General features: G+C 38.4%; 1 protein-coding gene across 2 annotated transcripts in view; it reads right to left on the reverse strand.

Moving 5' to 3' along the window:
* LOC149303219 (threonine aspartase 1-like) overlaps positions 1-23,932 on the reverse strand; it is an 87,612-nt gene that overhangs the window by 24,288 nt on the left and 39,392 nt on the right. For both annotated transcript variants that reach the window (XM_089481593.1, XM_089481592.1), the window contains 3 exons: positions 17,918-18,028; positions 4,710-4,820; positions 3,518-3,591 (listed from right to left, as the gene is read on the reverse strand). In XM_089481593.1, the coding sequence (XP_089337719.1) occupies positions 3,518-3,591; positions 4,710-4,820; positions 17,918-18,028 (296 nt within the window). The remainder of the gene's footprint in view (positions 1-3,517; positions 3,592-4,709; positions 4,821-17,917; positions 18,029-23,932) is intronic.

Raw genomic sequence — 23,932 nt, forward strand, 5'->3', positions numbered from 1 at the left:
GACTCAATTGATCTAAAAAGCCAACTATATGCAATACTGTAAAGTGTGAAATTCAGCACCTACAGCAGCTGTTCCTAATCCACTCCTAGCATTTGTCCGCACAACAGACTTGCATCTGAACGCTACGATGGTGATTTAAAGGCAAGACACCTTGCAAGCATAAACTTAGTATACTCGTGTCTTTTTGCTTAACATAAATTACTATGTATGTTGCCTTTTCCCCCAGATATAATATAAATATAATTTAGAAAATGAAGCCCATTTATTTTTGGATACTAGTGGTATCAATAGAGACATGCATGTTGTGTATATAATGCCGCTATTTTGTGTTATTGTAGGGCTATGATGTCAACATGAATATGAGTGCAATAATATATAGTACTATATGTCCATCATATGTGGACACTTAAGTCCACGAACATATTAATATTAGTAATTGATCTATTTATACAAAGAACATATTTAATTATTCATATATCAAATATATTTATGATAATTTATATATATATATATATATATATATATATATATATATATATATATATGATTTAGCAATTCCTTATGTATATATTTCAAAACAGTTTGCCATATGTGTGTGTGTGTATTATATATATATATATATATATATATATATATATATATATATACCATAACCACATTGGCTCGAATATAGACCGCACCCTAAAAGTTTGGTGCTATTTTAGAGAATAAAATATATGTATTTTTTTATGGTGGAGAACCAAAAGGTTATGTCACACAAGGTGCTCCACCAAAGAAGCCCCGGCGGAAGCGCTGGCAGCGGAAGTTGTCTACGCGCATAGCGCAGACGTCCACGGCTGCCAGAGAGGAGGATTCAGGTCCCCTGCAGCGCTGCGGGGGATCTGGATCCTAACCCTGCTGCTTACCCACCGCAGGGCTAAAGGAAAAATAAAAAAATAAAAATACCCGCCGGGCACCCGGAACTGCATGTCCCGAGCATTGGGCGATACGAACTGCACATGCCTGCGCTGCACCACAAATATAGGCCGCACCCCAACTTTAAAGACCTAAAGTGTGTGCGTGGGGGGGGGGAGTGCGGCCTATATTCGGGCCAATATGGTGTGTGTATGTATATATATATATATATATATATATATATATATATATATATATATATGATACACACACAAACGTTTCAAAACTGAACACTCAAGTACTTTGATGAAGCCTGTTTGGTAGGTAAAACGTATCTATGAAGTGAAAGTGGAATTCATCATGAGCATTTCATGCTCTATCCAGTGTGAGTGGCTCTATTTTTCATATTAGATAGACAGATTCATATACACAGTGAAACACACACTATATACTCACGCTATGTTTGCATTTTTTCTATATTTCATGTTTATCTGCTGATCATTATTAGAAGACTTTGAGGGATTGTATTAAAGATCTTGTTTTTTGTATTTGTTTGACAGAATAGGGGTGATCTGTGTTTTAGGGTTTCTGTGCATCTTTACTATATGACCCCCCTCTTTCTTTTGAGTATTCTAACTTATCTGTGGCTGCTTTTGTAAGTGTTCCTGGCAAAAAATATAAATTAGCATCAAATTCATATAAATGATGTGTTGCCCTTCAGATTGGGTCTTCGTTTTTCAAGACCATTGCTCACGGTGAATAAGAGATTGGCTAGTGTACCTGTACCTAATGAATGCTGGACAATAGCACTAAGCAAGCGATGCAGGGACTTCCAAGGAAAACAAGCAAGCCGGCCAGATATTGTAACAGCTCAATGTGTAATTGCATTTTAATTGGAAGTGTCCCTCTACTCACTCTACTTCCAAAATTAGGTCAGATTTGGAAAGTAGCAGAACTAGAAACGTTGACAGGTTAGATTAATTAAATTGTACCAAAAATAATAACAAATGTAGCATTTCTAAAACAAATAACTTGCAAAATCATTTTAAATAAAACTTCTAAGCGTGAGCGTGGTACCTCACATGAGAGGCTTCATTATATGGCCATTATTTATAAATACTAGACTTGTTCGAGAGTGGTGGTGCTCTCTGGCACAAGTTTCTGCCGGATTTCGTGAATGAATGTCTACATGGAACTACCAGGAACATGAAAAAGTTTCCAGAAATGTTTGTTAGATATACTGTGGGAACCACTAAGGTGTTCCTGGTCGAAAACATTGTATTCAAGATAAACCACATTCTATCAGCAGCTATTATCTCACGTCAGACTGTGTAGGGCCAAACTAAATTAGCACTCCAGATATAAACATGGATATACATTCCATTTAGGCTTCTGGGCTGGGCTTTGTCTCACCAGGAACATTAATACAACCAAGATGAGGCAAAGATGCTGTAAGTAGACTAAAAAAGAAAGACTATAAAATAGATAAGCTTGCAGGGACAGGGCACTCTTCTCCTTCTGTACCACTATGTTTTAGAATATCTTAAAGATGTTATTCTAAATTTGTATTAACTTTCACTGTCCCCTATTGTAACAACACTATTCAATCTGACTGCGCTATATAAATAAATGTAATTTAATGCATAGAGATGGATAGAACGTCATCCTGTAACCTCCCATGACAAAATATCAATCTTGTCAGCTTTCCACTGTCTGTACTGGAAAAAGAATCCACATTTTAAACAAATATATGAGCCCACTTTAAATGGCTTTAAAAAAGATGTAGCTATAAAATCCATTGTATTTCTTTGCTAAATGGGTTAGGTCGGCTATGAGTTTTTCCTATGGCTTATAATGGAACGATATACATTTTTTGATCTTTTATTTGGAATCTGTTCAATGACCTTGTAGTAACTGAAGAACATACGCTCCATTCTGTACAGTGTTCAAAACTAGCAAATAAACTTATTTTAGCATACAGGGAAAATAAGATTAATGGTTGTTAAGAGCAAACTGTTATCCTTTCTCAAGCTTTTAAGATACAGCCAAATTATAAACACTTTGTAAACATTGGTTTATTCTTATTCATAGCTCAATAAAAATAGTTCACGTCTTCCAGCAATAAGCAAAGGGTTCCACTGATGGCCCACGTAGGCACTGAAGGACACAACCAAACAATGCAGCTTATTCAATAAAGGGACAGTTGTACTTTCATCTCCTTCATGTTACTTTTCATTATGAATTATGCCCAACACTGGCATGTTTCACCATCAAAAAGGGCTGAGGTGGCCCTGTATAATGTATGATTGAATGGCCAAAGAGACTTTGGGGAATTCTCACTAATTTAAATCTACATTACACAGGGCTAAGCAGGCGTCTTCTGTTGTAGCAGCTCCCCGAGGTTGACCCTTCAGAATGTATAGTGAAGTCAAAGCTAAAAGCACATCTCTGCAATACGTCAAATCATCTGTCCCTTTAGTGAATAGACCCCCATCGAGTCTCCACAGTTACTTGTGATTCCCAGAAATGTATAAGTGGTCAATGTGCAAATAATATCACTGGTACCACTACTGTTAATTTCATCAATTAATCATACGTAAAGATTAACAATGGCCACTCTTACCTTAGCTTTGCCATCCTGTGCAGACATGTAACCCACACACATGCTCTCTGTTGTATGGCTCCACAGGAATTCCACTACAAATGTAAAGATTATGATTAATAACTACTATGTCTTATTGTGTGTTAATGTTACTGTCAATTTTAAATAATCTTAAATATTTCCACTGTCCTCTATTGTAACAATGCTCCGGAATCGGTTGGTGCTATATATGTAATAGTTGTACAGAACACCAGGAAGGTAGTCGGGCAACACTGGACAATCCTGCTATTGTAAGACGAAGTCTCACATTTTTGTGTTGAAACCAAAGTGTTTTGTTTATCTATATGCTATTTCTTTTTTCCATTAAAGCATATGCTTATTGTTTTAAAGGTAGACTAGCCATAACTTGTCTAGACGTTCTTTGGCGTTCGGGCCTTTGTGAATTATAGAATAACCTTCATTTTGAATTTGATATACCAGGGTGAAATTTTGTATATGTAAAGATGTTTTACTGAATGACGCTCACACATCATGTATAGTAATTCTTTATAAATATACTTAACGGAATTCTGTTGCCGTTTTAAATTGTATCAAAAATGAAAGTAAAATGTCCTCGATTAAGCAGTGTGCTCAATGATCAGAATTCCTGGTTGTCTACAACTCTCAAAGGGCAGGAGTTCAACAACAACTGTGCCACAACCTTTAAATTAAACTTCCATTTTCTACAAGGAGTGACAAACAGTTATGACATCAAAACAGAAAGCAGAAAATGAGGACAGCACTCAGAAACCCAAAAATCACTGTGCAAAATTAGATTTTCTGGTGCTCAATGCAAAATTCAATCCCTCCTGCTTCCCTTATCTGCTTGTGTGAGTTTTGCTGACAACAAGAATTACAATTAGGTTGCAACAAGAGGGACGCTTTCTAGAGTTCCACAAATTTTAATTAAACAAAAAAAAGTCCCTAAAGCACTCAATACTATTACTGAATTACTGGGCTCAACGTCAGGGCAGTACAAAATAGAAAGAAGCATACATAACACTGTTATACTTTTTCTTGTTTCTTTTAAAAGAGTGATCGTTGGCTGTACCATTTGATTTATACATTGTCCCATTATAATCTTTTAACGTTTCCAAAAAAACTGCAAAACATGCTGGACAAATTAGACGTACATTTGAATATGCAATTCTATATAATGACCAGAATTTTGTACCTAGTAGGGCTTGTTTATCATTTGTAGAGTCCAAATTTGAGGAACACCTGCATGATCGAAGCACAATTACTCCACCAAGAATGTTATCCTCGTTAGCCAGGAAGGGCGAGCCTGAAAAACATTTTACTTTTAATATTAGGTGATTCATAATACCTAAACATTACAACATTATACTGCGCTTTTAACTCGGTGACAATCCATAAAACTTCTCCTCATAAGTAGATATTCATTAAACTGATTGTCTTACTAACCTCTGGTGCATCTCATCTAACTTACAGGAAAAAAAGCTGTGAATGCAGCTAAATTTTCTAAAAATTTCCAATGTAATTTTGTAAGCGTGCCCCACAGTCCAAGTAAATACTACACGTTTCAAAGCAACTGCATCAAGCCAGGTAAAAAAATTGCATTTTCTTTGACTCTGTTTTTTTTTTTTTAGATAACATAGCTGATACATATTAGGCAGATATAGATCTTTCCTTAGTAAACAAAACCTTTGCTGAGGTGGACCACTATTTTGGCCCTGGTAGTACAGAAGGTGGTCACAGTGATCGAGGTACACAAGGGTATACTAATTTGTGGTGTAAAATAGTTGTCCTTGTATGGGGGCAAGCTTCCAGGAAACAATGGTAAGAAGACGGTGGTGAAATAATTAAAGGGAAGGTCAGTACATAAATCACAGTGTTGACAACAAAGTGAACAAACATACTAAAGTATCAGTATGCAAGAAAGTAAATTAAGAAGAAAAGGTCACAGTATTCAATATGCACGTGATCAATGATTTAAATAAAACAAAAGTATTATAGCCAAATAAAAAATGAACCTACACAGTACTTAAAGAGTGGTTCTAGAATGTTTCTAGAATGGTAACACAAACTAATGAGATAGATACATAAGTCCAGGAAAGTTATGCAAGATATTTTAATTGAACTATCAAAAGGGAATCTATGATTTAGAGTATACGTCTACACAGACGTGAAGATTATACAATTACTCCCCAACAATAATCAGAATTCAAGAAGAATGTATGGAAACTATCGTAAAAAGTAATTGATGGTGGCCAAGTAAAAAATTTGACCCAACGAATGAAGGGAGTGTGCAAAACATTCACACACATTGATAAGCCACAAACTTGGGTATGGGAAAGCTTGATAAACCACTAGGAAGTGGGAATTGGTTGGTCAAACAATTGCATTAAATACATTTTACAGAGATTTTTTAGAGAATTACACAGCTAAATGAGTTATTGCCCAGTAACCTCAAGATATTGCTAACTAATGAGGCATGATTTGGGTCATGCCAGCAAAATGTAAGTCTCAGTAATGTTAACTCTTGTCATCAGAGTTCACAGAAGTGGAAGCCCTATCAAGATATGAGACTGGGATATAGTCATCCGGAAAGTCACAAAGTATGACGCTTAACGTCCTGCAGGCTGCTTTTGTCTCAGATAAAGTCAATGTTCATAAATCCAGAGGTAGAGAAGCAACACAGAAGCCACCATAAGACTATGCCCATGTGAAAAATGTAACAACCTTCAGTGCCAGAAGCATGCAACAATGCAGAAGATAGGGGCAAATAGATTTGCACACAAGGTTCGCACAAGCGGACATGCAGCAGTATGAGGCTTGATTGTATCATATGACACAAAACCACATTTGTCTTCAGTTGCAGGAGACATTATTTTGAATGTGAACAGATTTTTTTGAATTAGCTAATTGAGGAAGAAGCAACTTGCACGTTATATGATCTGGAACAGGGCTACTGTTGACATGAGTGATACGCAAGACTCCGGTCTGTCAATACTAGTATCTTAAGGATTCAGTGTTATTCAGTGTTGCTGACCGCATTAGGCGCATAATCAAAGTAAAAGGCTTCATTGTTCTCTTAAAAGGCACATTCTAAAACTTGGTACAAAGAAGTTTGATAGGAGACTCTACTTTTTTGTTTTAAGAAATGTGAAGTAAAAACTGTTAACATTTTAAGCAGCGTTTCCCCAAGAAACTCCATCCTGACATGTTTGCGTAGTGAATGAGCTCAGAAACCAGAACATTAGAGTACACAAACATTTTAATGTAACCCCATGGTGGCACCAATTTAACAAGCTTTGGGCATTGATATCTAGCAAAAGGGAAGAATCAAAACACCAATAGTCATTTCAAAATGGTCGTATAGTTTTGTTTTTTTTACAAAATACATTTTATTTACATAAATATATTAAGTTTCAGGGGGGTTCCACTCTTGTATCCACTATATTAAACATCAAAAATAAATATTTACTAAATATTTTCATAAAAGCTGGGCTTGACTGTGTCTTTAAGAGTTTTCTGTCCAAATGCATTTGTTTGAAGTATACTATGTGCGGATGAATAACAAGCATTTCTTGGGAAACATTACCCCAAATGTCTGGTATGCTCCTGGCAAATCCACTGTTTGGGGATAATGAGATCATTAACAATTTCAAGTGTGGGCTGGAATTTTGCTCTTGGTTCGCAGTAGATGCAATGAATTAAGAAAAAAGGCATTTCTTAGGTCACACGGTTATTATTCAAGTTAGTTAGAATAATTTCATTTGTTGATGACTACAATTGTAAATAGTTATATTTAAACAAAATAGAATTATTATAACAAACCCTGCAGATACATTCAGAATAATCAAAGTTGAATTTAAACTTTTTTTTTTCTACCACTCGGATACCCCGTATTCAGTTAAACCATGAATTAAGAAACAACCTGGTACATCGTTTTAAATATGGAGCCAACAATTGGCTTATGTCAGTTTCCATGGTAACTGCTCCGTATTTAGAATTTTGCCACCAGAATTTGTTTATAAATATGATGCAAGGGTGGTTAGAAATCTAACAACCAATGAAATATTCCCTCTGAATGGACCATTACTGATTGCGACAGGGATAAGACCACTAGTGAACATGTGAATTTCAACCGACTTTTAATAACAGTCAAGACTCTTCCAGTACATCAAAGCAAATCCTTGGATCTCTTACCTTTGATAGGCACGTCACTTTTCTTGTGTTTCTAACTAATTAAATCAAGTAACTCATTTGTAAATGTCCTTGGGAAGAGAGCCAGACCAAAGAGGGGTTACAGCCATCATACGATGTGCATGTATTTTCAAGATAATGTAATAGAGTCCAGTATGTATAGACGAAAACGTAGCTTACAGGTATTTCTCCAGCTGTTGTCAAACAGCCTTCAGACAGGTCAGTTCACTAACATTTCAGTTCTCTGTTGCATTTAAAGTCAATCTGAATCACAACTCGCCTATTCACAAAAACTGTTGTTGAGTGCTATTGAAACGGTCAGTGATCAAGTTGGAATAAGATGCCGACAAGTTCAGCTGCTTTCTAGCTGATAAATCCAGGCAGGTTATTGTGTTATCGATTACTGGTCAAATCCACCAGTTGGTGGAACAGGCAGCCGAATTTGACAGCTTTATTGAGTTTAAAGTAAATCTTAGTTGGCTTTCCTCCTGCGACATAATTTGCAGTCAACTAACAACTGAACTCAAAGTAAGTTCTAAGAATATTATATAAAAACAAAGAATTATCCATTCTGGCATAGGATGCTCTTTGTAGATTAAAAAAAAACAAACAAAAGACAAGGTAACTGCGCTTTATAAACCATATTTTATCAGTTATGGTTCCTTGTCCAAGTTCTTCTCAATGTGTTAAAAACACCAAAAAATTTTGGCAACTTTGAAATTCATAAACTTGGCTCCATATTAAAAGGACAGATCAGTAACACATCCCCATTTCGGATATTTATATTATTGGAAAGGCCATGCATATACAGAAAACCTTTTATTTGTTGTTATTACACTTTTCGATTAACCACTCAACAGATCACAATCCAGTGCATTAACATTCAACAAATATGCTTCACATGCCTAATTATACCATGCATTTTATTTTTACTACTAAATCGTTGGTTGGCTCTATACTGATATACATAAAAAAAATCTACATCTGCCATTGGTTTGTCCATCACCTGGAGCTTAGAAAGTTCCAAGTGTCTAAGCCAGGCATTCCCTGCTTGGCAGAAATCCCAAACTCTTTAGAGTCATTTTGAGATGCTCTTTAAATAGGATGGAAGAAATAGACAGAAATAGCTAAAATGAGGCGCCTCTAAACACAAAACAAGCAACAATTTTGTTCAAAATTAAATTAGCATGAAAAGTTGATAGTGCCTAACCCTTCCCTCTTCATCTGGCCTGAATATGCTGAGTTTTCCAAACGTTTCTAAACTTCATTTATATCATTTCCAGAAAGAAATGAAAAAAAGAAAAAAAAATGCTTTTCATGAACAGTATTTTTTACCTCTTAAACAAGTAATGTGGGATCTTTACACATAAATTATTTTAATTAATAGGGGGATATAGTAAAATAATGGAAGCCCAGGCAAAGTAGAAGACTCGGGTTAATTTATTTATATAAAAATGTACCATAAAAAAATTAAAAAATTTTTTATGGTGGTACATATTTCTATGCAGCAAAGTGAGATTCAGAGATGAAAAAATAAAAAAAGGATTATGTAACTAATAAAACTTTAATATTTTAAATAGTGACTGAAGCTATTCAAGTTTATTTTTTAACTTACCCTGAGGAGTATATTTGACATAAGAGTTAGATACATAATACAAGACTGAAGTAAATATTTAGAAAAATGTACTTCATTATAAAAAATGGCGCCATAATGGTTCAGATACCAATATCATCAAACCTTTTGTTTGTTTTTGTTAGAAAATAATTTGACATCTTTCTCTAGAAGAAGAAAAAAACAAACTTTATGGGTATATAAGTATATGTTCACAAAAAAATGCTTTTTGCATAATTAATTTACAGTGTAAATTATTGGTGAGGCATAATAATGTGGTATATACTGTATATATAATTAACATGAACCTGTAACGTACCTGGCCGGGAGATCCTCCGGGTCCTGCTCAGCAGCCGCCGCCACCACGAAGGAGAGGAGAGGCTGCACGGCAACCACAGCAGCCGCGAGGTAGAGGGAGGCCTCTCGCCTCTGCACAGCAGCCACAGCCGCCGCAAAGGAGAGGGAGAGGGAGACCCCCCCACCTCTGCCCAGCAGCCGCAACTGCCGCGAAAAAGGGGGAGACCTCCCACCTCTGCCCAGCAGCCGCCACGAAGGAGGGGAAGACCTCCCGTCTCTGCACAGCAGCGGCAGCCACCCCGAAGGCGAGGGAGACCTCCCGGCTCTACGCTCCAAACCCAGCAGCCGCAGACTGAAGACAGGTCCAGCTCCGGTGTCCGGACTCGTTCCTCTTCACGCCACCTAGTGGTGCCGGCGTAGATCGCATCGCCTTATACAGGGAGGTTACGTATACGCCACACGCAAGATGGCCACAGAGGAAGTGACGTAACAGCACTTTGAATATTTGGCGGGAAAACGCTAATTGGTGCCTAACTCCTCTGCCTATTTAAGAGACTCAAATACACTCAGTCTTCGCCTTCTGATGGTCGTGCCTATCTCGGTAGTGCCTATCTCAGTACACGTGCCTGTTTACCTGTTATTTGACCTCGGCTATTTCCCACGACGTTCCTGCTCTTCGGTATCCTGACCTCGGCTTATTCCACGACTATCCTGCTCTCCGGTATCCTGACCTCGGCTATTTCCCACGACGACCTCGGCTCTCTGGACTTCTCCTTACCAGTCCTACCCGACTTCGGTGTCTTCTTGTACGCGGTGACATGACAGAACCATTATAAAAAGGGACTGTTTTGGTTTCCAAATACCTAAAAGCCTATATAGGTGAGGTATTAATCTACCTGGGGTTAAACATAAATTGGGTTTCTACATGGCAGTGGTGCTTATCATATAAGCAAAATTACACAAAATCTGATTTTAGAAAATAATGTATTTCTAATCATTTTGTAGGTATAAATATTATTTAAAAGTTAAGTCCTAATTGTCTGAGAAATGAATATATCATTTGCAGGGATACAGTAAATTAGAAACATTTTAGCTGAAGAAAAGCATGCAAAAAAAAAAAGCTTTGGTTTTACATAGAGTATGACGGCAGATAAGAACCATTTGGCCCATCTGATTACGCACATCTGACCATTATTGTAGGTGTACGATAACCCTGATCCTTAAGGGGCTAAAGCCACACTTTAAGGCTACTCTATAACAATAAACCAAATGTTAGCAACACAGTTCAATCAACTACACAATCTCCAACGTTAAATCCCATTTGGACATCTTCACATACTTGTCCAGATGCAAAACAACCCTTAGTCTAGAGCACCATTTATCTACAGTACTGTACAAAAGATATATAGAAAAATGCTGTAAAGTAAGAAAGCTTTCAAAAATACATGTTAGTAGTTTATTTTTATCATTTAACAAACTGCAAAGTTAGCACACAGAAGACAAATCTACATTAAATCAATATTTGGTGCGACCACCATGAATTCTTCCAGGTACACTTGCACAAATTCAGGGATTTTGTAGCCATATGGTAAGCTGTATGATTAAACAATTTTTACCAAACAAGTTCTCATCAATTTAAATGAAACACAATCATTAACTGAAACAAAAGCCGGTGTGGGGGGAATAAAACTGGGTGAGGAACAGCCAAACTCACTAACAAGGTGAGGTTGCTGAACATAGTTTAATGTCAAAAGTCATACACCATGACAAGACTGAGCACAGCAACAAGACATAAGGTAGTTATACTGCATCATCTAGATGTTTCCCAGGCAGAAATTTCAAGGCAGACAGGGGTTTCCAGATGTTCTGTCCAAGCTTTTGAAGAAACGCAAAAAACGGGCAGTGGTTGGCTAATGAAAGCCACGTCATGCTTACTTCCCTTAACAATCGGAAGATGTCCAGGAGTGCTATCAGCTTATCATTGTCGTCAGAAAACCAGGGGATCCCGGTACACCCATCTGCTTTCCAGAGCAGTCAATTGTGGCCAAAATGCCACACTTCCGAAATGGAAAGGGAAATGGAAGGCCAAGCGACCCAACTATTCATGAACACAGGAACTGGGGAGCAGCAGGGTCAAATATTTGGCTGTGGCAGAATGTAGTTTATTTCTCGAAGGGTTGGAGAGTGGTACAAGAATGAGTGTTTGCAGGCAACAGTGAAGCATGGTGGAGGTGTCTTGCATGTTTGGGGCTGCAATTCTGCAAACAGAGTTGGGGATTTGGTCATAATTAATGGTCTCCTCAATTCTTAAAAGTACAGGCAGATATTTATCCATGATGCAATTCCATCCGGGAGGTATGTGATTGGCCCCAACAACCCCAAACACAACCTAAAACATTAAGAACTATCTTCAGCATTGAAAGTGATGTCCCCACAGAGCTCTGATTTTAACATCATCTGTCTGGGATTACATGAAGAAAGCAACTGAGGCTACCTAAATCCATAGGGGAACTGTGGCTACTTCTCCAAGATTTTTGGAACAACCTACCACCCGAGTCCCTTAAAAATCTGTATATATAAGTGTACCTAGAAGTGTACCAAGCAGCTGCAAGCGCCAATAAGGTCTTGGCATGCATAAAACGAGGTATTGATTCACGGGAGGAGGATATCATCTTGCCTCAATTACAGGTCAACAGCAAGACCTCACCTTGAATATGCAGTACAATTCTGGGCACCGGTCCTAAAAAGGACATTATGGAACTAGAAAATGTGCGATGGAGGGCTCCAAAATAAGGGGATTGGGAGATACTAGTTATGAAGAGAGACTGAAAAAGTTAACATTATTTACACTGGAAAAACTGCGTCTTAGAGGGGAAATTATAGCATTATATAAATATATGCAGGGCCAATATAAAGAGCTCTTCAGTGACCTGTTCATTAACAGAAATATACAAAGACGAAGAGGTCACCCTCTGAGACTGGAAGAGTGGATATTTCTTAGACAAAGGAAGGGATTCTTTACAGCGGGGACAATAAAGGTATGGAATTCACTGCCAAGGTGGGTGATGTTATCAAATACATTAGATGCCTTCAAAAGGGGTCTGGATATTTTTTTTAGAAAGGCATGACATACAGGGCTATAAATAGAATTCATATTTTAGAGCTTCAGAAATCTGATTGCCTTTTGGAGTCAAGAAGGAATTTTTCCCCCCCTGATGGCAGAATTTGAAGTAGCTTAATTAGGGATTTTTTGCCGTCTTTTTTGGATCAAGAGTAGGAAGGTTAGGTAGAAGGGTTGAACTTGATGGACTTAGGTCTTTTTTCAACCTAATGCACTATGTAACTATACTATATGAACTATGTAAGAATTGCTGCTGTTTTGAAGGCAAAGGGTGGCCACACCAAATTTTGATTTAGATTTTGTCTTCCGTTTTCTTTTGTCATCTAACAAGTAAGTAAACTATTAACATGTCTGTTTGACGGCATTCTTACTTTACAGCAGACTATATTTTTTGCAAAGTACTGTCTTGAAATCCACAAAATGTTATACTACCTTGAACCAAAAGAAAATGAGCAGGAGCCTTCATTTTTGAGGACTTTTGTAAAATACAAACACAACAGGAGAATAATCAATCAAAAACTATTTTTAATGAACTTTTACGGCATGAGTGATTATTCCATGGGTAGGCATGGACAGTGTGTAGTGTATACTGTAAACAGAAATTAAATGCTTTACTAATAATAATTAATAATACACAGGAAAAAATATTCATGTCCTGTCTTTACCGACCACCATAAAATACATAGCCCTCCCAGAACCAAAGCTACCAGCGATGATACCATCTACCATCAAAGGTATTATCCTAATCGCTTACCTAACAATGTTTTGATGCCTTTTGTGCTGGCATAACTTTTTTTGAATCTTGGTACCAAAATAAAATATCAACCTTGTTTTACCAAAATTAATTGGGGTTGAGATGTTTCATTCATATGAACAAAGTTAATGACCAATTTTCCATTGGGCAGATTTTATAGTAGACCCCAAAAGAATAACTTCATATTATATATAGAGAGCTGGAGCAAAGAGAGCAATGCATCAATAATTGCCCTAATAAACTATCTAACGCGTTACAGATTTTTGCTGGCGCTATATAAAAAAATGTAATGCAATAAACTGGGAGAGGAAGCTTTCTGAAATGTTAAGTTCCTCCAAGTTAATGAAAATGAGAAAATCATTAGCAATATAGTGAACTTCCCAACAGCTGACACTAATGATGGGTTAGACTTTGGAAGACTTTGTTGTGGAAAATTTAATCTAGTTACATCTTGGCACTTAGCAAAAAGTGTGGTATTGAGAAAATAAACCAGGCAACATTCTTTCAGTCTTCCATTGTCCAATTTTGGTGAGCCTGTGCGAATTGTAGCCTCAGTTTCCTGTTCTTAGCCGACAGAACTGGCGCCCGGTGTGGTCTTCTGCTGCTGTAGCCCATCTGCTTCAAGGCTCGACGTGTTGTGTGTTCAGAGATGGTAGTCTGTATACCTTGGTTGTAACGAGTGGTTATTTGAGTTACTGTCACCTTTCTTTCATCACAAACCAGTCTGCCCATTCTCCACTGATGTCAACAAGGCATTTTCGTCAACACAACTGCCGCTCGCTGGATATTTTCTCTTTTTCGGACCATTCTCTGTAAACCCTGGAAAAGGTTGTGCATGAAAATCCCAGTGAATCAGCAGTTTCTGAAATATCCAGACCAGCCCGTCTGGTGCCAACAACCACGCCGCGTTCAAAGCCACTTAAATTCCCTTTCTTCCCCATTTTGATGCTCGGTTTGAGCTTCAGCAAGTTGTCTTGACCATGTCTACATGCCTAAATGCATTGAGCTGCTGCCATGTGATTGCCTGATTAACTATTTGTGTTAACAAGCAATTGAACAGGTGTATCTAATAAAGTGGCCAGTGAGTATGTGTGAATTCCAAAAGAAAATATTCAGAAATGTGTGGACTCATTCTAGAACTTCCCAATCTGTACTACTTCTACTAAGCCCATGAGGTTGGTATAATTAGCTGTTTAAATACACTTATGTAAATCTGAGTTCTGGTTGCATATAGCTGCATCTGGTAACCGTCACCTAGAAATATCCAAATTAGTTTTGATTTCTTTTGCAAACTAAATACACTTGTTTTATCCTGCTTATTCTCCAAGGAAGGAGTGGGACAAGAGGAAACCATTTTGCCAAACAAGTTTATGTATAATATATCAAATACTTGTTTTGCTATTTTAGTATAGATAAAATTACACGTTGTGCATATGACACTATCCAGATCTCGGCTATAAACAAATTCTTTGGTAAGCTGGAAGGTTTCTTTTTATCTGGCAGGCATATGTGAAAAAAACAGCTTTGACAAAATATTCACAAATGTTTCACTTCATAAATCATATATTTATTTGCTTGAAATGTAAAAAAAAATGGGCTTTGGTAGAGAAGTTACCGGGCACGGTAATGAATCTAATGTGAACATCGGAGGCACAAAAATGTTTCACATTTGTTTACTTACAGGAATTATAATGGAATGTCATAGAATCAAGTTTTAGATACTTTTTATACTCGCTACACTAAATACACGTAAAGTTAAAAAGTTACCACTTCAAAAAAGCAAACAAAGGGTATTTTTCTTAGCTGTTTATTTAATCTACTGGGTATTACTTACCGATCAGCCATAACATTATGAGCACTGATAGGTGAAGTGAACAACACTGATAATCTTGCTATCATGGCACCTGTCAGTGGGTGGGATATATTAGGCAGCAAGTGAACATTTTGTCCTTAGAGCTGATGTATTAGAAGCAGGAAAAATGGGCAAACGTGAGGATCTGAGTGACTTTGACAAGGGCCACATTATGATGGCTAGACAACTGCATCATAGCATTTTCAAAACTGCAGCTCTTGTGAGATGTTCACGGTCTGCAGTGGTCAGTATCTATCAAAAGTGGTCCAAGGAAGGAAAAGTGGTGAACTGGCAACAGGGTCATGGGCAGCTAAGGCTCATCGTTGCGTAGGGGGGGGGCTGGCCCGTGTGGTAAAATCCAACAGACAAGTTGCTGAAAAAGTGTAAATTGCTGAAAGTTGTCAAAACACACAGTGCCTTGCAGTTTCTTGCGTATGGGGCACAGACCAGTCGGGGTGCCCACGCTGACCCCTGTTGATTGCCAAAGGGGCCTACAATGACAACATGAGCATAAGAACTAGACTGTGGAGCAATGGAAGAAGGTAGCCTTGTCTGATGAATGAAGTTTTCCTTTACATCATGCGGATGGCCAGGTGTGTGCTAGTCGCTTACCTAGAGAACACATGGCACCAGGATGCCAGTGTGATGCTTCAAACAATGTTCTGTTGGGAAACCTTGGGTCCTGCCACTCATGCGGACGTTACTTTGATACGTACCACCTACCTAAGCATTGTTGCAGACCACGTACATCTGATGGACACGGTATTCCTAGATGGTATTTGCCTCTTTTCAGCAAGATAATGCGTCATGACACAAAGCAAAAATGGTTCAGGAATAGTATGATAAACGTAAGTTTAAGGTGTTGACTTGGCCTCCAAATTCTCCAGATTTTAATCCAATCAAGCATCTGTGGGATGTGCTGGATAAATAAGTCCGATCCATTGAAGCCCAACCTCGCAACTTACAGGACTGATGAAAGGATCTGCTGCTCAAGTCTTTATGCCAGTTACCACAGCATATCTTCAGAGTATAAGTGGAGTCCATGCCTCAACAGGTCAGGGCTGTTTTGGCAGTAAAAAGGGGGACCTACACAATATCAGGCAGGTGGTCATAATGTTAAGGCTTATAGGTGTAGCTGCCCTGTAGAATAGTCAGTGAAGTTCATGTTAGCCTCCAAATAGGAGTAGGATTTGTATGCCTTAAGTACAACCTGCATGCTGAATAAAGCATATCATCTTTTGGTTACAAGACTTTTTTTGTGGTTTATGAACCAAGACACACACGTGCAATGCTCAGAGAAATAGGAAAAAACCCAATACTTGCATTTCAGATTCTACAGGCCTCAGTTAGCAAGTCAAATATTAAAGTTCATGATGGTACAATTAGAAAAAAAGACTGAACAAGTATGGTCAGTTTGGAAGGGTTACCAGGAGAACACCTCTTCTCTCTAAAAAGAATACGGTGGGTTTGCAAAGTAGCATATGAACAAACCACAAGACTTCTTGAACAATGTCCTTTGGGCAGAAGAGATCAAACTGGAGCACTGTGGTGGAGGGTGATGATTTGGGCTTGTTTTGCAGTCAGAGGACCTGGGAACCTTGCAGTCATTGAGTCTACTATGAACTCCTCTGTATACCAAAGTATTCTAGAGTGAAATTTGAGGCCATCTGTCAGACAGCTAAAGCTTGGCCAATTGGGTCATGCAACAGGATAATGGTCCCAAGCACACCAGCCTATAAGTCAACAAGTCATGGCTGAAAAAGAATCAGAGTGTTGCTATGGCCCAGTCAAAGTCCAGACATCAACCTGATTGAAATGCTGTGGTGGGACCTTAAGAGAGCTGTGCAGAAACAAATGCCCGCAAATCTCAATGAACTGAGGCAATGTTGTAAAGAGAAGCAGGACAAATTTCCTCCACAACGATGTGGGAGACTGATAAAGTCATACAGAAAACCATTTCTTCAAGTTATTGCTGCTAAAGATGATTCTGCAAGCTACTGAAATCATAAGGTATACTTTTTACACTTGGTTTCTCCATATTTTTATTGAATAAATCATGACACGGTGTAATATATCATGTGGTTCTGTTCATCTGAGGTTGTATCATTTTTTAGACCCGTTAAGGAACATTTGATTGATATGTCCTCATATGTAAAACCATAGCATTCATAGAGGATGTACTTTTTTCCCACACGACTGTACATACACACTTTGACTATGGTCTACAGGTCCACAAATTGGCATTACCTATAGGCATCCACAAAGATGTGTGTCCTACCTGCATTCAATCATTGAATGAACCAAACAAAATAGTAAAAGGGAGTTTTAATTTTCAGCTCATGCATTAAGGGACATACAAAATATACATATACATACACATGCATACATACAGCCAATCAACTTGAATACAATTGAAAGCGCAAAGCTAACCATCCACATATTATCCAAAATTAACAAAATACTTCATGTGAAACAGAGTTCCTTTTACACATGCTAATAAAATATCTTCCGGAACACAGAGCCGAAAAGCTCTTTTTGTTATGATGTCATGAATATTTTCAGTAAAGTTTGCTTACCAATAAACTTGTTTTGCATAGACTCCAGCAAAGCCTGGTGAGCGTCTTCAGCCTGCAAAGCAAGTGAACATTCTCTGGCCAATATTGTCCGTACAAGGTGCTCTCCACAGCCTATAGAAGAAAACAAAACACACCAATGCTACTAATACTATAAAACTATAGAGTAAACTATTTAAGGGAAATTCACACTTTTAGGGAATTCCAACCAAGAAGATGACAGAGTAAAAACACAATTATTAAAACATCACTGTGAGGAAACATATCATAATAAGACAGACTTGGGTAACTGAGTAACACAGTATGTCATCTCATTGGTTTCAAACAAAAGAGCTCAGCCCATGCTGAGAGGTGGCATGTGGGAGTTGCTTGGTTGGGGGTGGATGGTCCCCCTATCTCTATGCTTTACCAGGAAGGGGGAACAAATTATGATCCCGTCCCACTGTGTCCGCAGTATCGCGGGCTTTATTATCTAGTAGAAAATATACACGTTTCAGGCACAGCCTGTCTTACTGGTTTTCCCCAGTTTTGTACAGTGTCTGTTAACACCCTATTGGAATACTATAATTCAACTTTTATTGACTTAAACCTTGGAAAATAGGATTTTACAATGACGTTCAGTCTTAAAATTAACAAGTTTATCACTTTAACTAGTAATAGTTCGCAAAGGCGAAGGGGAAATCAAATTCACTAAATGTTTTTTTTCTTCCTGTAATAATATTTGATTTGTGTGTAAATGAGAGTTTACCTTTCTATTCACCTTTCTTCCAACAAGTAGCCCAAATGCCAATTCTTCCCTCTTCAAACATCGCAAACTTCTACACTCTGGCCACTTATGGGATACTTTTCCCACTCTAAAGCGTAGCTGAGAAACTACTTGGTACTACATGGTATTCCCAGAAAAGAAATATTTAAAGAAATTTTCAAACAAGCAAGCTAATCATTTACTTTGACTCGCTCACGTTATGTTAACAGGAAAAGGCATTTCTAGGCAGCTACCGGTGGAATGCTGGAAAAGTCAAATACTCTAGCAAGTCTAATACACATTTGATAGAACATGCTTGATTGTTATGTTACATACTACTTGTTATGTCCTGTGTATATAAAACAATAAATAATAATAACATGCCTTTTCCAAGAGTGTGCTGAAAGCCCAAAGGGGCACACAGTGGGATCAGCCACAGGGGCAATACTGCCTGTCCTGTCCTAGTTACATTACATGCCTCTAGATGACTGTGTTATTATAAGTTAAAGAAAATGAACCAGCTGCTAGCAGGCGAGGAGGTACTAGGAGTCTGAGAGGTTATTAAAAAGCCAGCCGGGAGTGCAAGGTGTTCGAAAAGTATATGACTTACTGCCCATTTATGGGCTAAAATGTCAAAAACATTGCTCAAGATTAAATCTGCTAGTAAGACATAAAAAAGAATTCATACTTTGTTTGATATATCAAATAGTAAGCTTTGAGTAAAGCTGTACACCATTTCTGACTACCTAAATTGAGCCTGCAGTATGCAGGTTTATGAAATGGGGATTTACAGCTAATCCCTGACACATAGCGCCCAAGACCGTAACACAGTCACATATCATTCCATACTTTCATTGTTTCAGTATTTCTGGAAGCTGGAAACAATTAAAGGGACAAGCTGCCAAATACAGAAGCTGTATGGAGAGATACAATCTGCAGCCCTGAAAAACATTATAGAAGTGATGATATGCAAACAGAAAAGCCCCATTACTTCTGTAAGGAACATTTCCATTATATTATGTGTGTGTGCATATATTACTAACCAGACACCTGCAAGTCATAGTCTAGGAATCCTTTAATATGTCAACCTCAAAGAAAAGCAAGCCTAGAAAGATGACCTCTTAAAGAAAAAAAACTCATTTTGCTGTAAGAAAAACTGTGACATGAGTATAAAACCAAATATCAGATCAATGATTTATTTAATAGGACATACACATAAATCTAACTATAGGAACAAATATAGTGGAGGCGCAGCAAACTTTCCACCCCTAATATTTAAAAGCTGTCTATTTTTGTTCTGATCACGAAAGGGGAGAGACATTTTCACTGCTAGATTCATTTTCCACTTTAAATACGGACATCCTAACACCTCAATGAAACCTACCTGAAGGTCGACTGTGCTCCTACAAACACTATTACCATTATTAAGTACCAAAGCATAAGCATGTCTGTTCATCTTATCTGTATTAGAAACCCCTAAATGAAATAATTCAGTGTAGTGAACAGAAATTACATAGATGGAGGGGAGATGGATGGACACAAACATAGAATCAGAAAATATATTATGTCAATAACCACTGAAGCCTGGGAGTATCTTGTGGCATAAATAACCGATGTTCCTGCCTTCCAGAGCTGGTAACTTCATTAGTGTTGGGCACACCAGAATCCGCCCAGAGTCAGCATGTGAGACAAACCGCTAGGATAGCATGTTAAAATAGACACAGGCTAAATATAATAGCCCACTAAGTAATATCACGTGTTGATCATCGAAGCCCGTCTCCGGCAGCAGTGGAAACATTAGATGCTTGGTCCTTGCACGACTAAAGCTAGCTTAAAACACAGGACTAAAGACACAATCATCCTTTATATTATCTAAGTGTCCTGTAACAAAATGTATGTACCCAAGCCCAAAAGTGCGTGTTTCAAAGACAAGTGTATAAGAACACAGAGGAGTTTGCGATGTGTCAGGGTTGTATTCACACAATATATTTAGCCGCTGTCGCCTTTGGGTCAGACTGGCCCTTTATGAACAATTTTGGACCAGCAAAGTGAGGTAACATAACCCTGCGGTGTAAGCGAGCAGGGCTGGCCCAAGGCAAAATGCCGCCTGGGGCGAATTTTAAAATGCCGCCCCCCCTTATCTACCCTTCCTCTCCCTCCGTCCCTGCCGCCCCCCCCCCTATCTACCCTTCCTCCGTCCCTGCCGCCCCCCCCTTGTACTTACCTTTCAGCAGTCCTGCGGCGAGTCTCCCTGTTCGGTCTCGGTGCCTGCTTGTAATGCTGAGCACCGGAAATCTTCCGGCACTCAGCATTACAAGCCGGCACCGAGACCGAACAGGAAGACTCGCCGCTTAAAAAAATAAATAAATAAATTAAAAAAAATAAGGGCTTGGGGCGGCAAAGTGCCGCCTGGACCGGTTGCCCCACTCGGCTCCATTGTCGGGCCGGCCCTGTAAGCGAGGCTGCTAGCCCAGTGTGTGAGTAGCCAGAGAGAAAGCTGCCGGCTGCCGGTGAGGAAAGGGCTAGCGAGGGGGGGGAGTTACCGTGTGACGGGGTAAGGGAGGATGTATGCATATGTTAGAAAGACAATATGTTCATTGTGTTAATTTGAATTTGTAAGTGTGTGTGTAAGCGTTGGTGTATGTATGCTTGTCTGTGAGCATGGACATGTATGTGTAAGTGTGTGAGCATGGACATGTATGTGTGTTAGTAAGTGGTGTGTGAGGAAATGTGTGTTAATATGAGTAAATATATGTTTATTTAGGTGTGTATCTGTGTTAGCGTGAGTGTGTTAAGTTTGTATAACTGAGTGTATACATGTAGGCCAGTGCATACGATGGGGAGCCAGGGGCCAATGGGCCCACTCGGCTTTACTTGCCCCCAGGGCCAGAAGGTCCCACCCCTGTGCAAGGTAAAAGCACATCCAATTTAACATGCAAGCCAAAAGGGTAAATAAAAGAGTCGCAGCTGTCAATTTCAAAACACACACAAGCAATTCTTGAAGACTGCACTCAGAGTAGTAAGACGTTGGCTCTTTGAACAGACAGCTCCAACTTTGACCCAATAACTAAGTGAAGCCTTTAAAACGCACCAAATTCAAAGACAACAAATGGCATCAAGCTCCAGAATGTCAGACTGCCAATGAATTCATAGGTAGTTCCAGGCCATTTGATCAGAGACAGCAAGTTGCTTTATACAGCAGCTGGTTAGAAGTATTTTGTTGCAGTGGACCTGGGGCATGAACAGGGATGTGACATTACCACAACAGGTTTAGATAAAAAGCAGAATTCACAGTTCCTTCAATGACTTTACTATTCCCCTTTTTAACCACTATGCAACAGATCTAGAATGAACACAAATTACTTATATACAACTGCCTGAAAACGTTATATTATACAAAACGTAAAAAAAGGCACAATACATATTTTTTTAAATGTATTTTGTACCGTGATGATATTAATAAGCATGTATGAAGTGTGCACCAAGCATAAAGCGTACACAGGAGCCATACTTGTGTCCAGCAATTAGGCTGGCATAATGTGGACATGAAATGATGTGCCCTGTGAAGTGAACTATTTTATTTTGTTATACTGTTCTTTGCACTATGACTTGGATAGATCTAATAGAGGTGAAACAAGCCAGAAAGAAGTGGACAACAGATAAGACCTGTGTCAATTAGTTGCTACCTTATTTAATACGACTGCAGTTACAGTGGCATAATCCTTCTAGTTTAATTGATGAAGCAAAAATATTTAACAAAAACAAGAAAGACATTAACCTCAACTGTAAGCTTTATAATATTTACAGACATCAGTATCCTGTGCTCTGAATTGACTCAGAGTAACCGCGCTCATACAGAGTGCCAGTTACCCTTAAAGTGTTTGGATGCCTGATTCTGTTCAGGCATTCCTTTCCTGTGTGAAAGTTGGTACTCGCAGAATTATGCCTGTGGTATCAGAGGCCCTGCTCGAATCTTTGATGACATCCCTGTTCCCGATCATACATTCTGTGATCAGGAAAGCAGGACTGTAGAGCTTATTGTGATTTGCAGGTACAGCGTACAGAGGAAGAACTGGATGAATTTAAGTTTCTCTTTCTTTAATGCATTTATCCAACAGTAGTCATAAGACCTTACAAGGTTACAATGGGCAGTCGAGTAGCAAATAAGATTCAATACAGAAAAATGTTATGCATTAAAGGAAAAGTAACAATGCAACATAGAAATATGATTTGACGGCATAAAAATATTACTTTGGTTGCAAAACCTATGTTACTTCATATCAGGTTTAAGAAAGGATATTTGACATTTCAAATATATTACCTAGGGCGAGTGTTATACGCCCAGAAAACCACAATAGCTGCATATTAAAATATGGATATATTCCAATGGCTTTGTAGAGGACAGGTTTGAGAATAAGAAGACTAATATGCTATACTCCCATTATAAGCAGCATAATATGCTATTCTCCCATTACCAGCCAAACATAACCCAACCCCTATTCTACTGCTCACCAATCTATTTACATAAAGCCCTTCCAAAGATGGCTCGTCATTCTTGAAATAATGTCAAAAATAGTTAAAAACCACATTAAAAGCTTATTTATTTTTTTTAAATCCAATTTCAATGTTTGCTAAGCCTAAAGGAACCACAACAAAAGATGTAGAAAGGCAGCCTATAATGAGGCACAACCCATGTATTAATTTGGGCGCCACCATAGGAAGCCAAATAATTGACAATTCAGGATGGGTCTAGGACACTGGAAATAAAAAAAAAAAAAAAAAAAAAAAAACCTAACAAGCACAACGGGTTCCTAGATCCATAGAGCAGTCACAACTCGTGGACCTGAAGTGGCTGAAGAGAATGCAACGTCTGTGGAACAGGGCCTACCAGCAACACGTCAGAAAGAAATTATTGTAGTTCTAGTTCTTTTGAAGGACTGCGCTTTTAACTCAGGAAATTAGAAACAGAAGTGCCAGAGGGCATACACATCCAAAGCTGCACACACTGGAACACACACGTTTTCAATTACGAAACATGAAAGGGACTCCTGATGAACGAAAGAAATAAAACTCCAGTCTTATTTCTGGGAGCCATATGCTGAAATAAAGACGAATTTGACATGGGCTCCAAAGATGGTTCACTCTAACTCCTGAGTCAGGTTGTGCTGCAGAACACAGACGTGACTTCCATCACAGAATTCAGATACTGTTTTGTTTACCCAGCACCTCATATGTATACACTGTAGGGCCACCTCTAAAGCCAAATCATAGGC

The sequence above is a fragment of the Sceloporus occidentalis genome, unplaced genomic scaffold (assembly GCF_023333645.1).
Source record: "Sceloporus occidentalis isolate IW3139 unplaced genomic scaffold, rSceOcc1.0.p SCAF_15, whole genome shotgun sequence".
Lineage (NCBI taxonomy): Eukaryota > Metazoa > Chordata > Lepidosauria > Squamata > Phrynosomatidae > Sceloporus > Sceloporus occidentalis.